Source organism: Monomorium pharaonis, chromosome 9, assembly GCF_013373865.1.
Source record: "Monomorium pharaonis isolate MP-MQ-018 chromosome 9, ASM1337386v2, whole genome shotgun sequence".
In the NCBI taxonomy this organism is placed as follows: Eukaryota; Metazoa; Arthropoda; class Insecta; order Hymenoptera; family Formicidae; genus Monomorium; species Monomorium pharaonis.
Genome location: NC_050475.1, coordinates 9202565 through 9221528, shown reverse-complemented (window position 1 = coordinate 9221528; position 18964 = coordinate 9202565). Strand labels below are relative to the sequence as shown.

Sequence of the window (18964 nt, the reverse complement as noted above, 5' to 3'; positions counted from 1 at the left end):
TTTAAATTAGAGTACATATAAATATATGTAATCTAACTCAAATTGTAAATAATCAAATAAAAATTAAACAAAATATATGAAATAATAATAGTCTCTTTACCTGAACGGCGGCGGCGGCGGCGGCGGCGGCGGCGGCGGCGACCCCTGAGCACAAAGGACTTTCGAAAACATGTTGAAACAAGTTTCTCATTTGTTAGAAAAAATAATAAACAAAAGATTTTTGAAATTTATGACAGGGTAATATGTTATAGAGAAATAATAAAGAAAAGGAAGTTTGAAATTTATGACAGGGTCATTTGTTATAGAGAAATAATAAACAACAGAAAAAAAAAGTTCAAAATTTATGACAGGGTAATTTGTTAAAAAAAAAATAAACAAAAGAAATTTATAATAGGGTCAATTGTTATAAGAAAACAATAAACAAAAGAAAATTTATGACAGGGTCATTTGTTACAGAGAAACAATAAACAAAAAACATTTATGACAAGGTCATTTGTTACACAGAAACAATAAGAACAAAAGATTTTGAAATTTATGACAGAGTCAATTGTTATAAAAACAATAAGAACAAAAGAAAAAAGAAATTTATGACAGGGTCAATTGTTATACAGAACAATAAAAACAAAAGAATTTTTGAAATTTACGTGACAGGTAATTATCTCCCCCCTTCCCCCCATTCTATTGTTTGGGTTAGAACCGGCCTAGTACAACTACTAACGACACGTAGCCGACAAGATACTCGCCGCAAAAGCGCGAAAACAAATAACCGCGAAAGATTCGGTTTTGAGCAAAAAAAGTTGCTGCTGCAGCTGTCTAGGTAACCGTGAAAGCTAAAACGAAGATCGTATAAGTATGAAAACAAAAAAAAGACGACGAAAAAGAAACAAGTACTTCCTACAACCAATCGAGGTGGCATATTACCAATTCTATCAATATTGGGCGCACTCGGATTCTTGATCGACGAAGCTGCTGGCGCAACATCAACTCAAGGAGCTGCAATGTCAATCGCGCGATGGAAGGTTGCGGGATGTATCTTGGTCCATACACAGATGGAAAGGGACTGTATTTCGCTCCATACAAAAATAAGAAAGGTGTAACAGCAAAAAGGAAAAAAAAACACCGAAAAGGTGTTAAAAATGCCCGTCGGTGCAATGACGAATGTACAACTGCATCAACTGGCTATTCGTATGCGTATTTCGTACTTTAGAGGTGTTTTCATGCGTAACGCATTACCGATAAGCGATGCACGAGAGCAGTATCGTAAACATAGACGATGCAGCGGGCCCCGATACTCACTGGATACACAAAGAGCGTACACAAAGAGAGACAATGACGTGATGTATTTTGATAATTTCGGCCATCTTCGACCACCTAAAGAACTCGTGCGATATTTTGGAGACGGCGTGACAAAAATAGAGTACAATTAAATGTCCTATCAAACTTACGATCAGAGCATCTGCGGACAACTGTCTCTACTGTTTCTCCGAACAATTGATGCATGTGAATTTAAAGCCTGACAGCGTGCTATTTGACTCAGTATTGGACGGTTTTTCAATGAGGTCGCTGATACTTACGCTAACCGGGAAGAGCAGTGCTCTTGCTACAACATACTTTTCAGCCATAGATTTGAGCGATGGCGGTTACGAACTCGGCCTAATAAACTTTGAGACTTATAATACGATTTCGAACGTAAATGCTTCAAATAATACATTTTACTTTGACGAAGACGATGTGAAAATTAAGATTCCCAAGGTGTTCCGTTGGAACACAGCCAACCCCAATAATATTGAGCGAGCGCTGACTCGCTCGGGATTTTTCGATCGGCAATCATTCGCGGGCGAGTTCCCTCTTCGCAGCACACCCGATTTTCTCGAGCGTCACCGGCGGCGCTGCTGCGGGGAGACGGGGGCTTGTGGACCGGCCGGCCACGAGCTCTCACTCTCTTCCGGGCAACCGATAGATTCAGTCTTCTTAGATTCAGTGCTTATCATGCTCAGTGATACGATCAAATCCATTTCGAGAAAACGTGCTAGTGCAGACTTTGGCTACGTAGCCGCGCTTACATATTTCACGCGAGATTCGGATTCTTTTAGACTATCCACGCGCGGCCGCGCTTATAGCCGGCCCGCGAGGAGGCCGAGCCTCCCCTTTGCGTCGCGATCTCTAAGATCCGATTCACGGGAACCGCACTTCCCGCCATTGCGTCGCGATCTCTGTGATCCGACTTGTTGGGATCTGCGTATCCCATTCGCACAGCGACTTTCAGATTCGATATCGTTTAATTTAATCATACGACGCTCGCACCTCAAACTCGCGTTCTTTAGTCTTCTTTTATATATATATATATCGAACTCACAAGGGAACGGACAGAACTGTCCCTCACCGATTTTAATGAGCTTCGGATATGTTGTAGAACATAAGAAAATATTAGACCCATATTTTTGGTTATCTGCGTATCTCGACGTTTAGGGGTTGAAACCACCCCTCGAAAATAACGCATTTTTTTGTTTTTTGCGAATATCTTTGAAAATATAAGGTTTATAAAAAAATGTTCTATACGAAAGTTTTATGGCATTTTACAACAGTATATTTATATTTTTTAAAAATTTCAAATTTTTTAATTTATCCCGAATTATGATTGCAAGTAACGCTGGCTGGGATCCGTGGAATCCTACGAACGGATACTTTAATTTTTGCGTACCGCTCAACATGCTACTGGGATTTTGTGAAGATTACAAACGCGTGGTGATTAACCCTCGTCACGAGTTGATCCTGATACGCGCGCGCAACAACAATTATCTAATTGGCGATCCGGCGCGGGAGCCGGATATTGAATTATTCAAAGTATAGTAACGAATGCCGCACGTGCTGCTGAACAAGATAAATGAACTATCGATACTGCGTGCTCTGGAAAGTGGGCAATACCTCAGCATGGCTTTTCGCTCGTGGGATCTGTACGAGTTTCCGCTATTGCAGCGCACGACTAAACATTCGTGGGCCATTAAGACTGCTACTCAGCTCAAGAAGCCGGGGTACGTCGTCTTCGCTCTGCAGGCTGGTCGGAAGAACATCATGCTCGAAGATACGAGCCGATTTGATCATTGCAAACTGACGAACGTAAAACTGTATCTAAACTCGCAATGTTATCCGTACGGCCGCGGCGATATGAATCTGGATTTTGATAAAAACAGATCGTCGATTCTCTACGACACATACGTACGTTTCTGTAAAACTTATTATGGATACGATTTTTTCAAGCCGAATCAAACTGTCGCGAATTTTCGGCAAAAAAGTCCGTTTGTGATTATCGATTGCTCTCGACAAAATAAATCGGTCAAGAGCGCAACCGTGGACGTGCGCATAGAATTCGAGTGTAAAGAGAACGTGCCCGCGAGTATCACCGCGTACTGCCTCATCATACACGATCATGTGGTGTATGTACAATCGCGATCAGTACAATCCATTGACCAATGTTGTGCGCAATATTACTTAAGTCGCGACGGCACACTTTTAAGACTATATAAAAATTTACATACTGAAGTTGACCGCAGTCGGCTCAATAATAACAGTCATGTCTGTACCAATGTTTGTTAACCTACAAGGTTTCTTCGTTGGAAGAAGTTTTGTCGTGAAAGAATTTGCTTCTCTTAAAGATGGATTCGAACTCTCTCACTATATTTTTGTACGCTCCAATGGTATAATTTGACCAAAACGGCGAGAAATCAGGCGATGTGGTTGATTCAGAATCATCACAGAATACCTTGAGAGGCTGGAATGATCCCATACTACATGGCTAAAAGTTTAATTACAAAAGCGGTGACAATTATAACGACTACGATGACCGATAATAATGAAATTGTCGTGTACGTCAAGAGACATGAGAAGCAAGGATGGCTGCGAGATTTGCTCTTGGACGAGGCGAGACAGAAGATCTATGTCGAAAATATCGAAGCGCATTACAAAGATATTGAATCTCTAAACAAGTTGGATGTTACACATATCCTACGTTATCAGAATAATGTAAACAATTGTGCTTTATAAAATATATTCAAATTATTTAATTGGTGGTCTAACAATAAAAAATTAATATATATGTATACGTTGTCTATTATTTCTTCCTTTTATCCGCTCATATTTCTTTTTTCCTGATCTTTTTATTTACAAACATAATTTTATTTAACTTGAAACGATAAGTAGGAAAATATAATTCTAAAAATAATGCAATTCTTCTTCTTTTTACAAATTTATTTACTATATAAAGCATCATATACAATATTATCCAGAACGTAAGCAATTAGCTCGCACTCTACGAGACAAATTTTATCATAATTTTCACGCAATAATTTTATAGCATCGTTTTTATTAGTGATATGATTTTGACGCAAAATAGTGATAAACTGCTTATATTTATCACTCGCGTTGTACGTATTTTGATGCATTTGATGACATAAATAGTCGACACAATCTTCAAGTTCGAATAGAAACAGTAAGATTGACGGTTTTATGTACATATAATTATCGCGCAACATCAACTTTACAATATCTTCGTCGCGTATTTTCACAAGTTTTATAACCAGATCGCGGACCAAAACTCTTGAAGACACAGCTGTTTGCACAAATCGCTTAATATCCGTACGTTGCTCCATAAACGTTTTCCATGTTGCGTGTGGCGAAATTATCTGGTTGCCTTTGTTGTCGCCAAGCAATATTTCCACATAGGATATAGGTCCCACACTGAATTCAATATCCAAATACTTGTATGCCGTAGGAGTCAAAACATGTCTCCTTCCTAGGATACGAGGAGTAGAGCGCGGCTGCGTTAATGTTTTGTGAAAAGAATATAGCGAGCTGTAGAAAAATAGAAAATAAATTTTTTTAATTATAAATACTTACGGTTAATCGCACGCTTCGTTTTGTTGGATCGAAACGTAATAGTTTATCTTGTACGTTTTTTCAAGAAATTTTGAAATCTGTTTTCAATTAATCAATTGAGCGGTAACGTTGTCGGGGAGCTTCGTTGTCCGTTTTGCAACAAACGACTGATGCGGTGGCGTTGTTAAAACTTTTTTATATTATATGTCCTTCCACATGTTTCAATAGTAATGGGGCATAAAGGGATTGTTGTACCTTGCCGTGCAACAAAATGATTTCTTGCCATACCTTGCGGTGCGACAGAAAATCTTTATGGATTCGTTGCTGCCCAAGAAGTAGGAACTCGCGGAAGGCGGCTTTTGTTGGCAGGGTCCATAAATCACTGACTCACTGATTTTATGATAATTTAATAAAAGATTTATTCTTCTTGCGATACACCATAGTTGCGGTTGACGAAGGTGCCGCGTCGTGTTGCACAGAGTTGATTAGATACGGCGCGTGACTCGAAGATAGCGCGTCGTATCTTTGCTCGCTCGAGGTCTTGCTGCGGCTAAGTCCTGAACTCTTTCGTATTCTAATCGTGCGGGCCGTACGTATCGGCTTGATTATCTAATGTCAGATCCTGGTCATCAATCAGCGGCTCGCTGTTCGACAGCGGCTTATATAATGCCGCGGGTTTGGTATAATAGTGGGACAACGGGCCCTTTGCATGACCATATATGGTCATTCCTGCGCGCGGGAAATATTCGCGAGTTTAGCAACAATTGCCAAAACGCAAATATGCATTTCCGGTGGCATGATTGTTGCTAAGCTGGGCTTTGCTAAATTCCTTAAGGTGGCTGGTGCGTTGACCGACCGGCAGCACTCGAGGCATACGTCACTTGACACCTCGTGATAGCGAGTCTTCTTCGGCAAGTTATATGATATCTTTTCTTAGTTCAATTTTAATATTCTATATTCTATATTCTATCATATTATTTTATTGGTTGCGAGTGCTTCGCTCACAACAGGATAAAGCACCTACCATATATTCATGCTATTTACAAATAGTCTCGTAATTTTAAAAAGAATGCGTCAGCAATTATGACAGATTTATTTACGAGCGGCATTAGCTTTGGCGCCGATTTAAAACGTGGAGACATAAAAGTATGCCATATAATTTCCGACAAAATTTGACTAACATGTCGTAACACGTTTCGCAATGCTTCTCATTGGTTAAAAATGTTTTAAAAAATTCTGGCGTCGATCGATGCCGCTTCCTTATAAAAATCTCACATCGACATTTGTTAAGGGTCTTTTCCTAATGAGACACCTTGGACAAGTATCTAGGGCAAGGTTTTATTGCCTTCCCTCCTCAACGGACCCTGATGCGGTTCGGTTCTTCCGCCGCTTCCGCGTTACATCATCCTTTCCACGCTGCCAAATACCCCCCGCGTCCCGCACGCCGCTCGGAGCTCCCTGGATTGACACCGGCTCCCTATACCTACTCTCCATGTATTGTAGACCACGCTTAATGGTTTACGAAACAATTGAAAGAATTTGCACATAACGTTAAGACTCGTTTATTTGCTAATGTCCTCATGAACGCGTTGTCAAAGGAACAGTGGTAGTAGCGCGACGCATTGTCATATCTGTGATAAGCCGTGCGCATAAGATGATACGCGAGTGCGCGATCATTGTCACATAACCAGTAGATATCGAATCCCGCGCATTCAAATTGTAATCTAAATTACAGAAATTCATATTACATTCCAGTAGTTTTCCACAATTTATCAGGCTACGATTTACATTTTATAATAAAAGAAATAGCAACCGCGTTCTATTCGAAGATGGCGTCAATCTGCTACCAATAACAAAAGAAAAGTACATTTCTTTTACCAAAATTGTTGAAAATACCACCAAAAAAGGCTCGCGAAAATACATGCAGTTACGATTTATAGATTTATACAGATTCCTTAATATCAGTCTCGATAAATTAGCTTCATATCTTAATAATGACAAATTAAAAATTGTACAGTCTGAATTTGCAAACCTATCTGATGAAGAATTTAATTTATTAACTCGAAAGGGTGTACGAGTACGTGGATTGGACAAGCTGCAGGACATGTGTTTATTGCCGCGCGAATTATTTTTCAGTTCCTTGACCGGTGACACGGTATTCGAGAGCGATTACGCGCACGCCGAGAGTGTCTGGAAGCGATTCTTCATCCAAACCTTAGGCGAATACGGCGATTTATATTTAAAAACAGATGTTTTATTATTAGCAGATATTTTTGAAAACTTTGAAAATTTTCGCAACACGTGTATCAAAAGTTACAGTTTCGATCACCCACATTATTACACATTACCGGGTTTCACGTGAGACATGCTGAAACATATGCGTGTCAAGTTTGAGCTACTCACGGATATCAATATGGTATTGCTTATAGAACGCAGTATACGCGGTGATCTCAGTCAATATTCAGGCAGATATGCGCGAGCCAATAACAAATACATGCAGTCGTACGACTTATCGAAACCGTCGTTGTCCTTGATGTACTTTGACGTCAATAATTTGTATAGATGGCTAATGCGTCAACCTTTGCTTTACGCTAATTTTCAATAGATCGAAGATGTTTTAAATTTTGACGTGAATATGATCGCTACGGGTTCGCCTACGGATTAAATTCTCGAAGTCGATCTCGAATATCCACAACATTTTCATGACGCCGATCCTTCTGCACAAAGCACGACAAACCGCCCGGTACGCGGGAAGAGAAACTGCTTGCAATTGTTTACGATAAGAAATGTTACATTATCCATTAACGTAACCTGCAGCAGTGCATGCGTCACGGTCTTCGCGTAACACAAATACACCGTATATTACAATTTGCTCAATCTGCATGGTTCCGCGAGCACATAGAATTAAACACACGATTTCGAATTTCTTGCAAAAAACGACTTTGAAAAAAATTTATACAAACTCATGAACAACGCTGTATTTGATAAAACAATGGAAGATGTACGCAATCACGTTGACGTAAAACTTTTAACGAAATGGAACGGACGGTATGGTATGGAGACAATAATCGCAAGACCGAATTTTCACAGTAGAAGCGTATTTCAGAAGCGCATTTCAGAAAACTTAATCGCCATCGAACTGCGTAATCTCGAGATAAAATTCAACAAGCCGATCTAGGATATACTCGACATTTCAAAAATCTGTTTGTATGAATTTCACCACAAGTACATGCTACTGCTGTATTGCGACAAATGTAAAGTAATGTATATTGACACGGACAGTCTCGTATACCACATCAAGTGCGAGAATATTTATTAGAATATGAAACGCAATATTGCAAGATTTAACGCAAGCGATTATTTAATCGGCAATACGTACGGTATGCCTCTCGAAAAAAAAGAGTGCCGGGTCTAATGAAGGATGAGGACAACGATGTGATAATGACCGAGTTTGTTGGACTCGGGGCGAAAATGTATGCGATGAGGGTGGACGGGAAGGATACCAAAAAGGCTAAAGGTGTCAAGAACAGCGTCGTCACACGAACTATAACGTTTGATGATTCCACGCGCTGTCTCCGCGAAGAGATCGAACTGACATGTCGCCAATCGTGCATAAGATCCAACTTGTACGAAGTATACACAGTATCCGAAAGGAAAATCGTCCTGCGTCCGTACGACAACAAACGATATCTCGTACCTTTGTAATATATTTATTATTAAACATGTATTTCGTATTTGTATATATTTTATATGTATTTATTTATTTTACATTTTACGTTCCATGTATTTTATAGTTTGCTTTTTATGTATTTTACATTTTTGTATTGTATATACATATATTATACATTTTACACATATTTTGTATTTTATATTTCTGCGTTTCATGTATTTCACGTGTATTTTATATATCTAAAACTCATACGAAATAAGATTTTTACATGTATTATATTATGTATTAAGGATGACGGAGGGATAATAAGAATACATTTTATTATATCTTGAAAATTTATTTGCATATTTTGTACATTGTACTTTCATATGTTTATCATAAATAAACTTTTTTTTCTGTATGAATCAAATGACATTGTCTTTGTGTATCCATAAATTGTGCGATCTATCGAATCCCAATCACTTTATTGTTGACGTAGATCTCATCACCGATAATCCGTGATAATCCTCGAGTAAATAGGTTACGGGATTGATATGCTGCACTTTAATGATCTTAAGCATCTCAGTCGAATTTAGTATATAACCCTTCTCAAAGACAGTTTTACTTGCTTACGCGTACAGCGTCACCCACTTTAAATTTCGCCGGACCAGCGATCTTTATAACGTTGTATACTGTAGCCAAGAGTCTTTTAGCTGCCGCGGGCGTTACATCAACAGGTCGCATGTCAATCGTTCGATGCTTTCGAGTATTGTAATTCGACATAAGACGTGATAACAAGTCGACCCATTTGTAATTGCCGTTGAACGTAAATTGTTTCCACATATCGTTTTTCAGCGTGCGGTTAAACCGCTCAACGACCGACGCTTTTATTATGGAGTATGTAGAATAATCATTGGTATTATATTCTTTCAAGAATTTTTACACGTTTGTGTATCCTTGAATTATAACACGCTTTCGTGGAAAATATCTTTTTGCTGGAGCATGCAGTTCCTCGACGAGTCGCAGTCTCTCAGAACTAACGTGTCTATTGAATTTCGATGATTTCATGTTTCGTAAACTATCGATCAAGTAATAACGCGCGCAATGAAATTACACTTTTTATTTCATTCATTCACATTCTCTTCACGTTTGTTTCACGTTCTTTTACATTCTTTAGTGTACTTTCACGTTCGTTTCACGTTAATTTATAATAAGACCTGCTTTGCGAAGTTCCTCAATGATTGACAGCATCTCGTTGTCATGTGCATTGTGATCAGTTTGACGCGAAGCTTCAAGCAAACGTAAGCGATCTACTAGCTCGTTGGAATCATCCCAGTGCACGTAATTGATCGTGTTATTATTTAATGTCACAACGTTAGGTAATCCTTTTCCAATCGTAAATTTATCATTTAATAACGGTGCAATTATACATTTATACTTGTATCTCATGTTGCTCAATAACCGATCGTGTGCAACGTGATTGCGTCTATGCGTATTTGTATTCAACAATGTTTTTTACTTTCGTTTATCGTTCTCCGTGTAGGGGGAATCATCGGGATATCTCTTAAAGATTAGCTTGTAAAGACCAAGTATGCCAACGTATCGCATGCCGTCGACAATTATATTATCTTCACTGTCCACCTCAAACTTTTTACTACCAAGCATCATTCTTTTCGTGCTCAGATAAACATCGTAAACCATATCTATAATTTTCTCTTTTTTACCACGACCGCTGAGAAAATCTCCGATGCACTCTTGACCTAGCGGACCAAAGTGCTGCGACAACGCTTTTCGATCCTCCGGTGTTTGCAAACGATTCCGAACGATTGCTGCAAACGAATCGTCCGCGTTTCGAAAACATCTTCATTCTCGAGCCACTTGGGTATTTACTTCGGTTGTACAAATACCGTACGCGGCGTGGACGCTGTCGCTGGTGAATCCATCGCTGGCAAATCCATTGCATCGTTTGACGTATGCTCCTGTACCGATAGTAAATCTACCGCACCGTCTGACATATACCGCACCAGTTTGTACGATTCGTTTAAGGCGTGATCCATCAAAGTGTTTTTTCGTTTCCTCTTTATCTTATTCTTCTGGGCAAACGACGTTTCAACGTCACCGTCATGAGGCTTCTCTTTTATTGCGTGTGTACTGAAATTGTCAGCAGTCTTTTGCAGCGGTTCAATGAGAGGTTGAAAGTGTATCTTGCTCGCGATATCCTCTTCAATCCTACTGGTCTTCAAGGCGCGATGTTTTCTTTGATTCACTCAACCTTCCTTGCGATTTTTCTACGCTCGCGTATATTTTTGTTTTCAGCCATGTTGACGTTTGTCTAACGTTGACGTATCGATAACGACTAACCGTTCCGTGACATCGCAAATTCGTTAAAACCTCTTCTATGTTGCCCGTTAGCAAGCTCACTGTCCTTGTTTATCACTAGAAATCCATAATCACGCTGCTAATAATCGCGGCACAATGCACAAAAATCATCGCACGTCATATCGGTATTCACGTGATCATTGTACACATGCTTCAGGTTGGTATTATCCTGCTTAAACAGGATCAGTAGGTTCACGTTGTCGCGTATAAGATGTTTAGGTATTCTAGCGTATGTCTGAGAGAGATAAAAGCAGTCGACATTCGAGTGTCTGCCCGAAACGAAAAGTATTCTCTTATTGTATCTTGCTTGTCGCACGTTACATTATCAAAGACGAAGATTCAGTTTAGACGCGCCTCGCTCGGCGGAATGACGTCACTGTTATTAGAGAATGTAAAGTAACCGATTACATCGAGCGATGTTAACAAAATCTCCAAATATCGATATTTCGGCTGCTGTAACGATTTCAAGTACACGTACACGTTCTCGAAACGTATGCCGTGCGTACTTTTCAACAAACTTATGAGAACGTTAGTTTTACCACAATTTGAAGGTCCGCAAATAATCGCGCGTATAGTACTCAGTAGCATTTCACCATGTTTACGCTTCTCACCGCTACTCCTTTCAGTTACAACTTGTCGTCGTAATTTGTAACGCGTATCGCCAACAGTTGTCGCACGAACCTCATTTTCTAATAAATAAAAGGGTAGGATTGAACGCCTATTTATATGCGTGCAAAACCGCGAATCGTTTAGTAGCATAGATATTCTTGCTGTTATTACATCCTTCTGATAGTCTTGCTTTAAGCGCAGATTAGTTACAATTTATATCAAAATCTGTACTACTGCAAATGTATGATAACTATCTTGATCACGTGTGGGATAAGCTTCCAAAACATATAAAAGCAAATTCAGAGATTCAAAGCTATCGTCGCAAAGCTATCGTAACAAGCATTACAATCAACCATGGCAGAGGACGCACATCAACGGTCCCGCACCGTTGATAAAGAATTGTAGCGAATGCCATCGGGTATGGTTTCTTAAATCACTTGAAAAACGCGCTTCCTTTCGAGCTTCATATCAGTTTTGCAGCCCGGGAACACACTTGGAGAAGCGATTAGACAGAGGCGATCAGGATATAAATCCATTGGACTCAGCATGCCACGAACACGACAGTGCTTATTCTCAAAGCAACAATCTCGCTAAACGACACGCGACGGATAAGGCACTAGCTACGAAAGTGCTAAAACGAATAATCGCAAATGATTCAGCTCTGAAAGAGAAAGCTGCTGCTGTAGCCGTTTGAGCAGCTATGAAAGCTAAAACAAAGGTTGGCATGGGCATGAAGAAAACGTTGATAAAGAAACAGACAACGAAAAAGAAACGAGTACTTCCAACAGCGAAACGAAGCGGCATGTTACCGATTCTACCGATAATGGGCACACTCGGATCCATGATCGGTGGAGCAGCTAGCGTGACGAAAACGGTGAATGATAGTAATGTCGCGCGATGTCAGTTCGAAGAGCTACAACGTCATAATCGCACGATGGAAGGTCGTGGGGTGCATCTTGGTCCGTACACAGGCGGAAAGGGGCTGTACCTCGCTTCATACAAATACAGAAAAGGTGTAACAGCGAAAGGGAAAAGAAAACGTCGAAAAGACGTTAAAAATGCCTGCGAGTGCAACGACGAATGTGCAACTGCAGCAATTGGCTATTCATATGCGTATGCCACACTTTAAAAATGTTTTCATGCGTAACGCATTACCGATAAGCGGTCCGTGCAGAAACGAGAGCGGTATTTTAAACTTGGATGATGTGACTGACCCCGGTACTCATTGGGTAGCATACGCAAAGAGAGACAATCACGTGATATATTTTGATAGTTTTGGTAATCTTCGACCGCCTAAAGAACTTGCACGATATTTTGGAGACGGTGTAACAAAGATAGAGTACAATTGAACGTCCTCTCAAACCTACGATCAAAGCATTTATGAACAACTACAGTTTCTTCGAACTGTCGATGCGTGTGAATTTAAAGCTCGACAGCACGTTAATTAACTCAGTATTCGTTGGACGGTTTTCCAATCATGTCGCTGATACTTACGCTAATCGGGAGGTGCAGCGTCCTCATTACAACATACTTTCCAATCATTGATTTCAGCAATGACGATTATGAGCTCGGTCTAATAAACTTTGAGACTTACAACACGATCCCAAATGTAAATGCTTCGAATAATAAGTTTTACTTTGATGAAGACGACATGGAAATTACGATTCCCGAAGGATCGTACAAACTGCATGTCATAAACGAGTTTTTGAAACACACAATTCTGAAACGTCTGGAATATGCGGTTAACGATGGTGATGATGATGAAAAACATGACAATGGTAGCGTCACACTCATATCGCGTGGTAACATCGCGCTTGAAAACAACGGTGACGATAAAGACAACGATGACAATGATTTCCCCACAATACTTCGCGCGAATAAAAATACAATGAGGAGCGAGATAAAATGCGCCTACAAAATAAATTTTAGCAAGCCCAACAATATTAGATCGTTGCTGGGATTTTCTTCAAATCATATATTAGGGTCGCGAAAATGGTACAAATCAGATTTGTTGATTAACATTATCAACGTAAACATTATCCGCATAGAATGTAATATGATCTCGAGCGCATACAGTAACGACAAGATCGTGCATACAATACACGAATTTTCTCCGAACGTGGCACCAGGATATAAGATCTCGTAAACACCGATCATTTATCAGCCGATCACCGCACAGAGCATTTCGGATTTGACGATACGCGTCATCGATCAGCATGGATTGCTTAATTTTCAAGGAGAAGAAATCACCATTAGATTGCACGTACGACGACTACGACGATAACGACGAACGCTGTGTAGGCGTGAGATGCTCGTGTTGAACGGGCACGTAACGCAACATTTATGAAACCAACATTTAGTAGTAAATTTCAATCACCAAGAAAAGAAGGTTGCACCGAGAAAAAGAAGCTTACCCTGTTGAACCTTGCATTTCTACAATCTTTGGGATTCGCGGTACGACAATGACAGACATCTTAAACATCGAGAATATTGATAACCTCTATTTCACTGGCCGTTTTGAAAAAAACTGATTCGTTCTTAAATTACTTAACTTTAAATAATACGTTAAACACACAAGCCTTCGGGCAAGCTGACTTGAAAACTGACTTGAAAACGTCTAAGGGATGTTCCAAGAGTCTCACCTATATACACTTATGCTATTTGTAAAGTCACGTGATTTTTGAAAAGAATTTTAGAAGAAGGGAAAAAGTCCTACTGAGCTTTAACATATTACGACACGTTCAGTTGTATCAAAGAAATTTTCAGGGATAATATTAAACACAGACTACAATATCCGAATGTTATATTTTTATGTTTATAAAATCTAGCAGTCTGATATCAGTGCTCGCTGGCAGCCGAGATAACGACGCTGCTTATACGATTAGTATAGCGGGAGAGAAAGAGAGAGCAAACTATATCTTGGGTGGAATATACAAAATAAAATTTTTATTATTTAATTATTTATAATTTAAATTAAAATATATATAAATGTATAATCTAACTTAAATTATAAATAATCAAATAAAAATTACATTATATATATAAAATAATAATAAAGTTTCTATATCTATGTATCTGAACGGCGCGCGGCAGTGAATCTCGAACACAAAGGACTTTTAAAAACATGTTGAGACAAATATCTTAATTGTACAAAAAACAATAAACAAAGAAAATTTTGAAGTTTTCTGAGTTGTAAAATTACGAGGTAAGTATTCACTAGGATGTTCGAGACGGGAGTTTTCTTTTCAGTATCTAGGCCAGGTTCGAGAAATCACCAACGGATTTAATCAGTAATAAAGGTAAGTATATTTGATTATGCAAGAGGTCGTTTGAGCGATTATCACAGGATTGGCACGAGAGGTAAGTCTAACACAAGTTTCTATTTCAGGCTTCAGACTCCGACTTTGAAATTTATAATAGGTTCAATTGTTATAAAGAACAAATAACAAAAAAATAATAACAAAAGAAATAACAATAAAAATTTTTTGAAATTTTTGACAGGGTCAATTGTTACAAAAAACAAATCCCAAAAGAAATTTTGGTAATTATTCAGTTTAGGGGCAGCCGCTTCGATGATCTTGACCTTGATATATGTTATCAAGGTCACCCTCCTAAGTGACTTTCGAAAGATTTTAGCCGTCGCTCGTGATTCATTAAAAAGTTATTAACAAAAAAAGTTTCATAAATAGGACACATAATTATTCAGTATGGGAGTTCCATAAATGTTCCATAGAGCTATGGAAGTTTAATGGATCCTTAATGGACGTCTGTCTAACTTTTACCATGAAAGTAAATGTTCCTCCATAGAGCTATGGAAGTTTAATGGATCCCTAATGGATGTCTATCTAACTTCCACCATGGAGGTAAACCTCCAATGGAGCCATGGAAGTTTACTGAATCCCTAATGGACGTCTATCTAACTTCCGCCATGGAGATAAACGTCCCATGGATCTATGGAGGTTTAATGGACGTCCAATGGACATCCACTGGATGCCAATTTCTATGTGGGTCAGTACCAGTAGTACCAATAATAGTAGTACTAATAATGCTATTACTGAAAATATGGAAGATAAGCTAAACTTGATGCCTATATTTTCATTTGCCTATGTCCGGCTAAGTAATTCGCGCCGTCCGTCACCAACATACATAGCGTTGTGCTGCGGGCCGCGTTGCCATGGTAGCCAGGCGCTGACATGTTCACGCGCTCTCGCTGCCGGGCCCAGGGTCCCAGGTAGCAAGGTGACGTTAATACGACGTCAATAATTCGTCATTTAAGGTCGCAGACGTCATGTTACCAAATTAAGACGTAATAGTAACGTCATTTTTTGACCTATTAATTACGTCAATCATTTATCCATCCTACAACATATTTCCGACGTCATATTCTTGACTAATTAATAATATCAGTTAATTGATCATTTTACGACGTATTAATAAGGTTTTATTAGTGACTAATTACTGACGTTAACTATAATTCTTTGCAATAATTGACGATTTGACCTCAAATGACGAATTATTGAGGTCTAGTGGACGACACCTTGCTACCTATAACTATTAATCATTATTTAAAGATTGGTTAATAAACAACATTATTAAAATTAATACAATATTTTATATAATTAATACTATCAATATTTTAGAATCATCCCAGACAGCACATAATATTTATGATAAATATTTATTAATATTTATTAATATTTATTTTTTCAAAATATTATATAAATATTTTACACATATTTTATATACACGAAGAAAAAAATCTTTATTCAACATATTATTAAAATATAGACTAAATATTTTATATAATATTTATGGTAAATAAAAGATAAAGATTTGTAGTATAAGATAAGTAATATTTTGTAAATATTTATAAATATTTCATAAATATTTTTATAATATTTATGATAAATCTTTATGATTTGTCAAATCTAAGACCACAAATATTTATAAAATATTTATAATATTTATTTAAATATTTTATAAATATTTATCCAAATATGTTTCTCGCATCTATTGAACTGATCTACAACAAATATGTATTCATGAGCATCAAGTGTTCATGGATCATCACAAAATGCTAGGTAGCGTACGATCTTCGAAGTCAAGCAACGTCGACGGCGGTTCAGAGTTGGATGGGTGACCGCGGAAGTTAGGCAATCCCAAATGTGACTTTAGTGTGGTGGGTCACGATGCTTGTTGAGAAACAACGTAAATTTTTTTTTACATTATAATTATGTTATTTCGATATTTTCATAATGCAAATACTGCATATATAGGACATGCACCCGAAATATTTTCTAAAACATCAAAATAACGACTTTTACTATCTGGGATAGTTATAAAAATGACGTTAAAATGTCGTCTTTATTAGATGTAATCTAAAAACCTATATTTTGTCATAAAAATAACAATAAAATACCGTCAAATGTACGCTACTAGCTTCTTGAAAATGACGTCAATAATATGAAAATAATGACGTATTTTTGACGTCAATATATGACGTCGTTAAGATGAGACAAATGTACGTCAGCTTTACGACATTTAGACGTCATTTTATCTCAACATTATGACTGGTTCGTCATAAAATGACCAAAAAATGCCGTCAATTAGACATCTTACTACTTGGGATATCACGCGCCGCGAGCATGCTGTCCGCCCTGGCGGCGCGCATGCATTAATCAAAAGCATTAATTACCAGCGAACCGTTGTAGACATTATAAAGATTTCCAAAAGGGAGTGATCCTCCCCTTAGCCGGTCCTCTTCTGAGACGTCTAAACACTGGATTGTTGGTAACAATCGCGTAATTTGATTAATTAGTTTAATTCGCTAATGACTCGTTAGAAAGGGGGCAGGCCTCTGCTCTCGCGAGCGCCGGTGCATCTGGAATCGCGCGGGACCACTTGGCGCGGGGCAGAGCGGTCGAGCACCTCTAATTAATTAACAAATGGCTTTCGGGCACGAGGAGGAGCACGCGGCACCTCCGTGGTTGCAAAATCTCATGTCTAGAAGTCCGTTATGAAAAACGCGAATCAGGAATGCGGCTGATTAAAAAGAGCGGGCGATAATTGCACGCCGCGCGAGTGGAAAATATGGACGCGGGGATAAAATCACATTTGACAAAGGTAGAATCGAACGCAATAGTTTTTTAATTAATTATCAAATTAATTTACAGGCGTCAAATGATTTATGACCCGCTGTTCATAGCCCTTCACCCCCGATCATCCTCACTTTTGCGTATTATCTCTCGATTTCTAGAGAATAGATCATGTGAGTCGCTGAGATAAATTTACATTTTCGGACTTAGTTTATTTTTGAGAGAAATAAATTCGCACTTTAGACTTAGGTTATTTCGAAGTGATTTCACATTTCGAACTTAGCCGTTTGAGTGAAAATAAATTCGCGCTTTAGACTTAGATTATTTCTGAGTGATTTTAAATTCTCGTTTTCGGACTTAGTTCCTTTTGAATCTAATCTGTGTGAATCGAGGTGGCAATTCCCGCACCTAATCATTTTATTTTTTTTTCTGTTTAAATTAGATTTAGTTGCGAGCGAGCGCGATATTCTTTTTTGTAAAGGTGCTAGTTCGGGAGTAATCTTTTTTTTTTTATATAAAAAGTGAGTATTTCGTTTTCACCTTTGAGCGAAACATCTTGTTTCATTCTTTTTTCATCTTTTTCTTTCTCATCCTTCAGAGAGTCATACGGAGGAGAGGAGAGTTCTTTTGCGCATCGGTGAACTCCGCGACGGGCTTCTTTCCCCGACAGCGCAGTCACGTTGGTCACCATTGCGCAAGCGTTTCCTAGCGCTCCCTCAGAGGGACCGGTCACAAGCTCTCCCTCTCTTCGCCTATCATCTGAGCGTGTTTCTGTGTCGAGACGACCTTTCTTTTCCTTTTTTTTCGCGATTACGTTTCCGGAGGAGAGAAGAGATTTCTTGCGTTTCAGAGAACGCGCTACGCTCGCGTTCCCTCCCTGAGGCGCGGTTACTCCGGTCACCCCTGCGCGAGCGCTTCCTAGCGTTCCCTCAGGAAGACTGAGCGTAGTCTCCCTCTCTCTCTCTCTCACTCTCGTTAGTAATTGTAAAGCGATCATAGCGGCCGAATTACTTTTATTAATAAAGGCAACCTTCCGAACCACCCTCCCTAAATTGTGTCGAGCCACGCTTCGATTCAATACTAACTACAGAAATGGCATTCTTCTGCCCATGATGGGCAGGTCAAGGTGGGCCATCCAATTGAAGCGGCTCCAAGTCGAATACGAATCTGGGGGGAGTATTTGACCTCCCCGTATTTCTGCCTCCGCCCCCTCCAGCCGTAGTAAGGCCACCGCCAGCCTTGCCGCTCCCGCCTCCTCAGGAGATCATCGCCACCACGGGTGCACCTGTGTCGGAGGGCAACCCTACGACCGCGTCTCCCGCTCACTGCACCCCTTCCCAACCAGGCTACCGAGGGCCCG

At 39.2% G+C, this 18964-nt stretch overlaps 1 protein-coding gene across 1 annotated transcript; it reads left to right on the top strand.

The window, feature by feature from the left end:
- Positions 1 to 2856: 2856 nt before the first annotated feature.
- On the top strand, positions 2857 to 3594 carry LOC105840291. The gene has a single exon (XM_012687178.1). It carries the CDS (start codon positions 2857 to 2859, stop codon positions 3592 to 3594), a length of 738 nt encoding a protein of 245 aa, XP_012542632.1.
- Positions 3595 to 18964: the final 15370 nt, after the last annotated feature.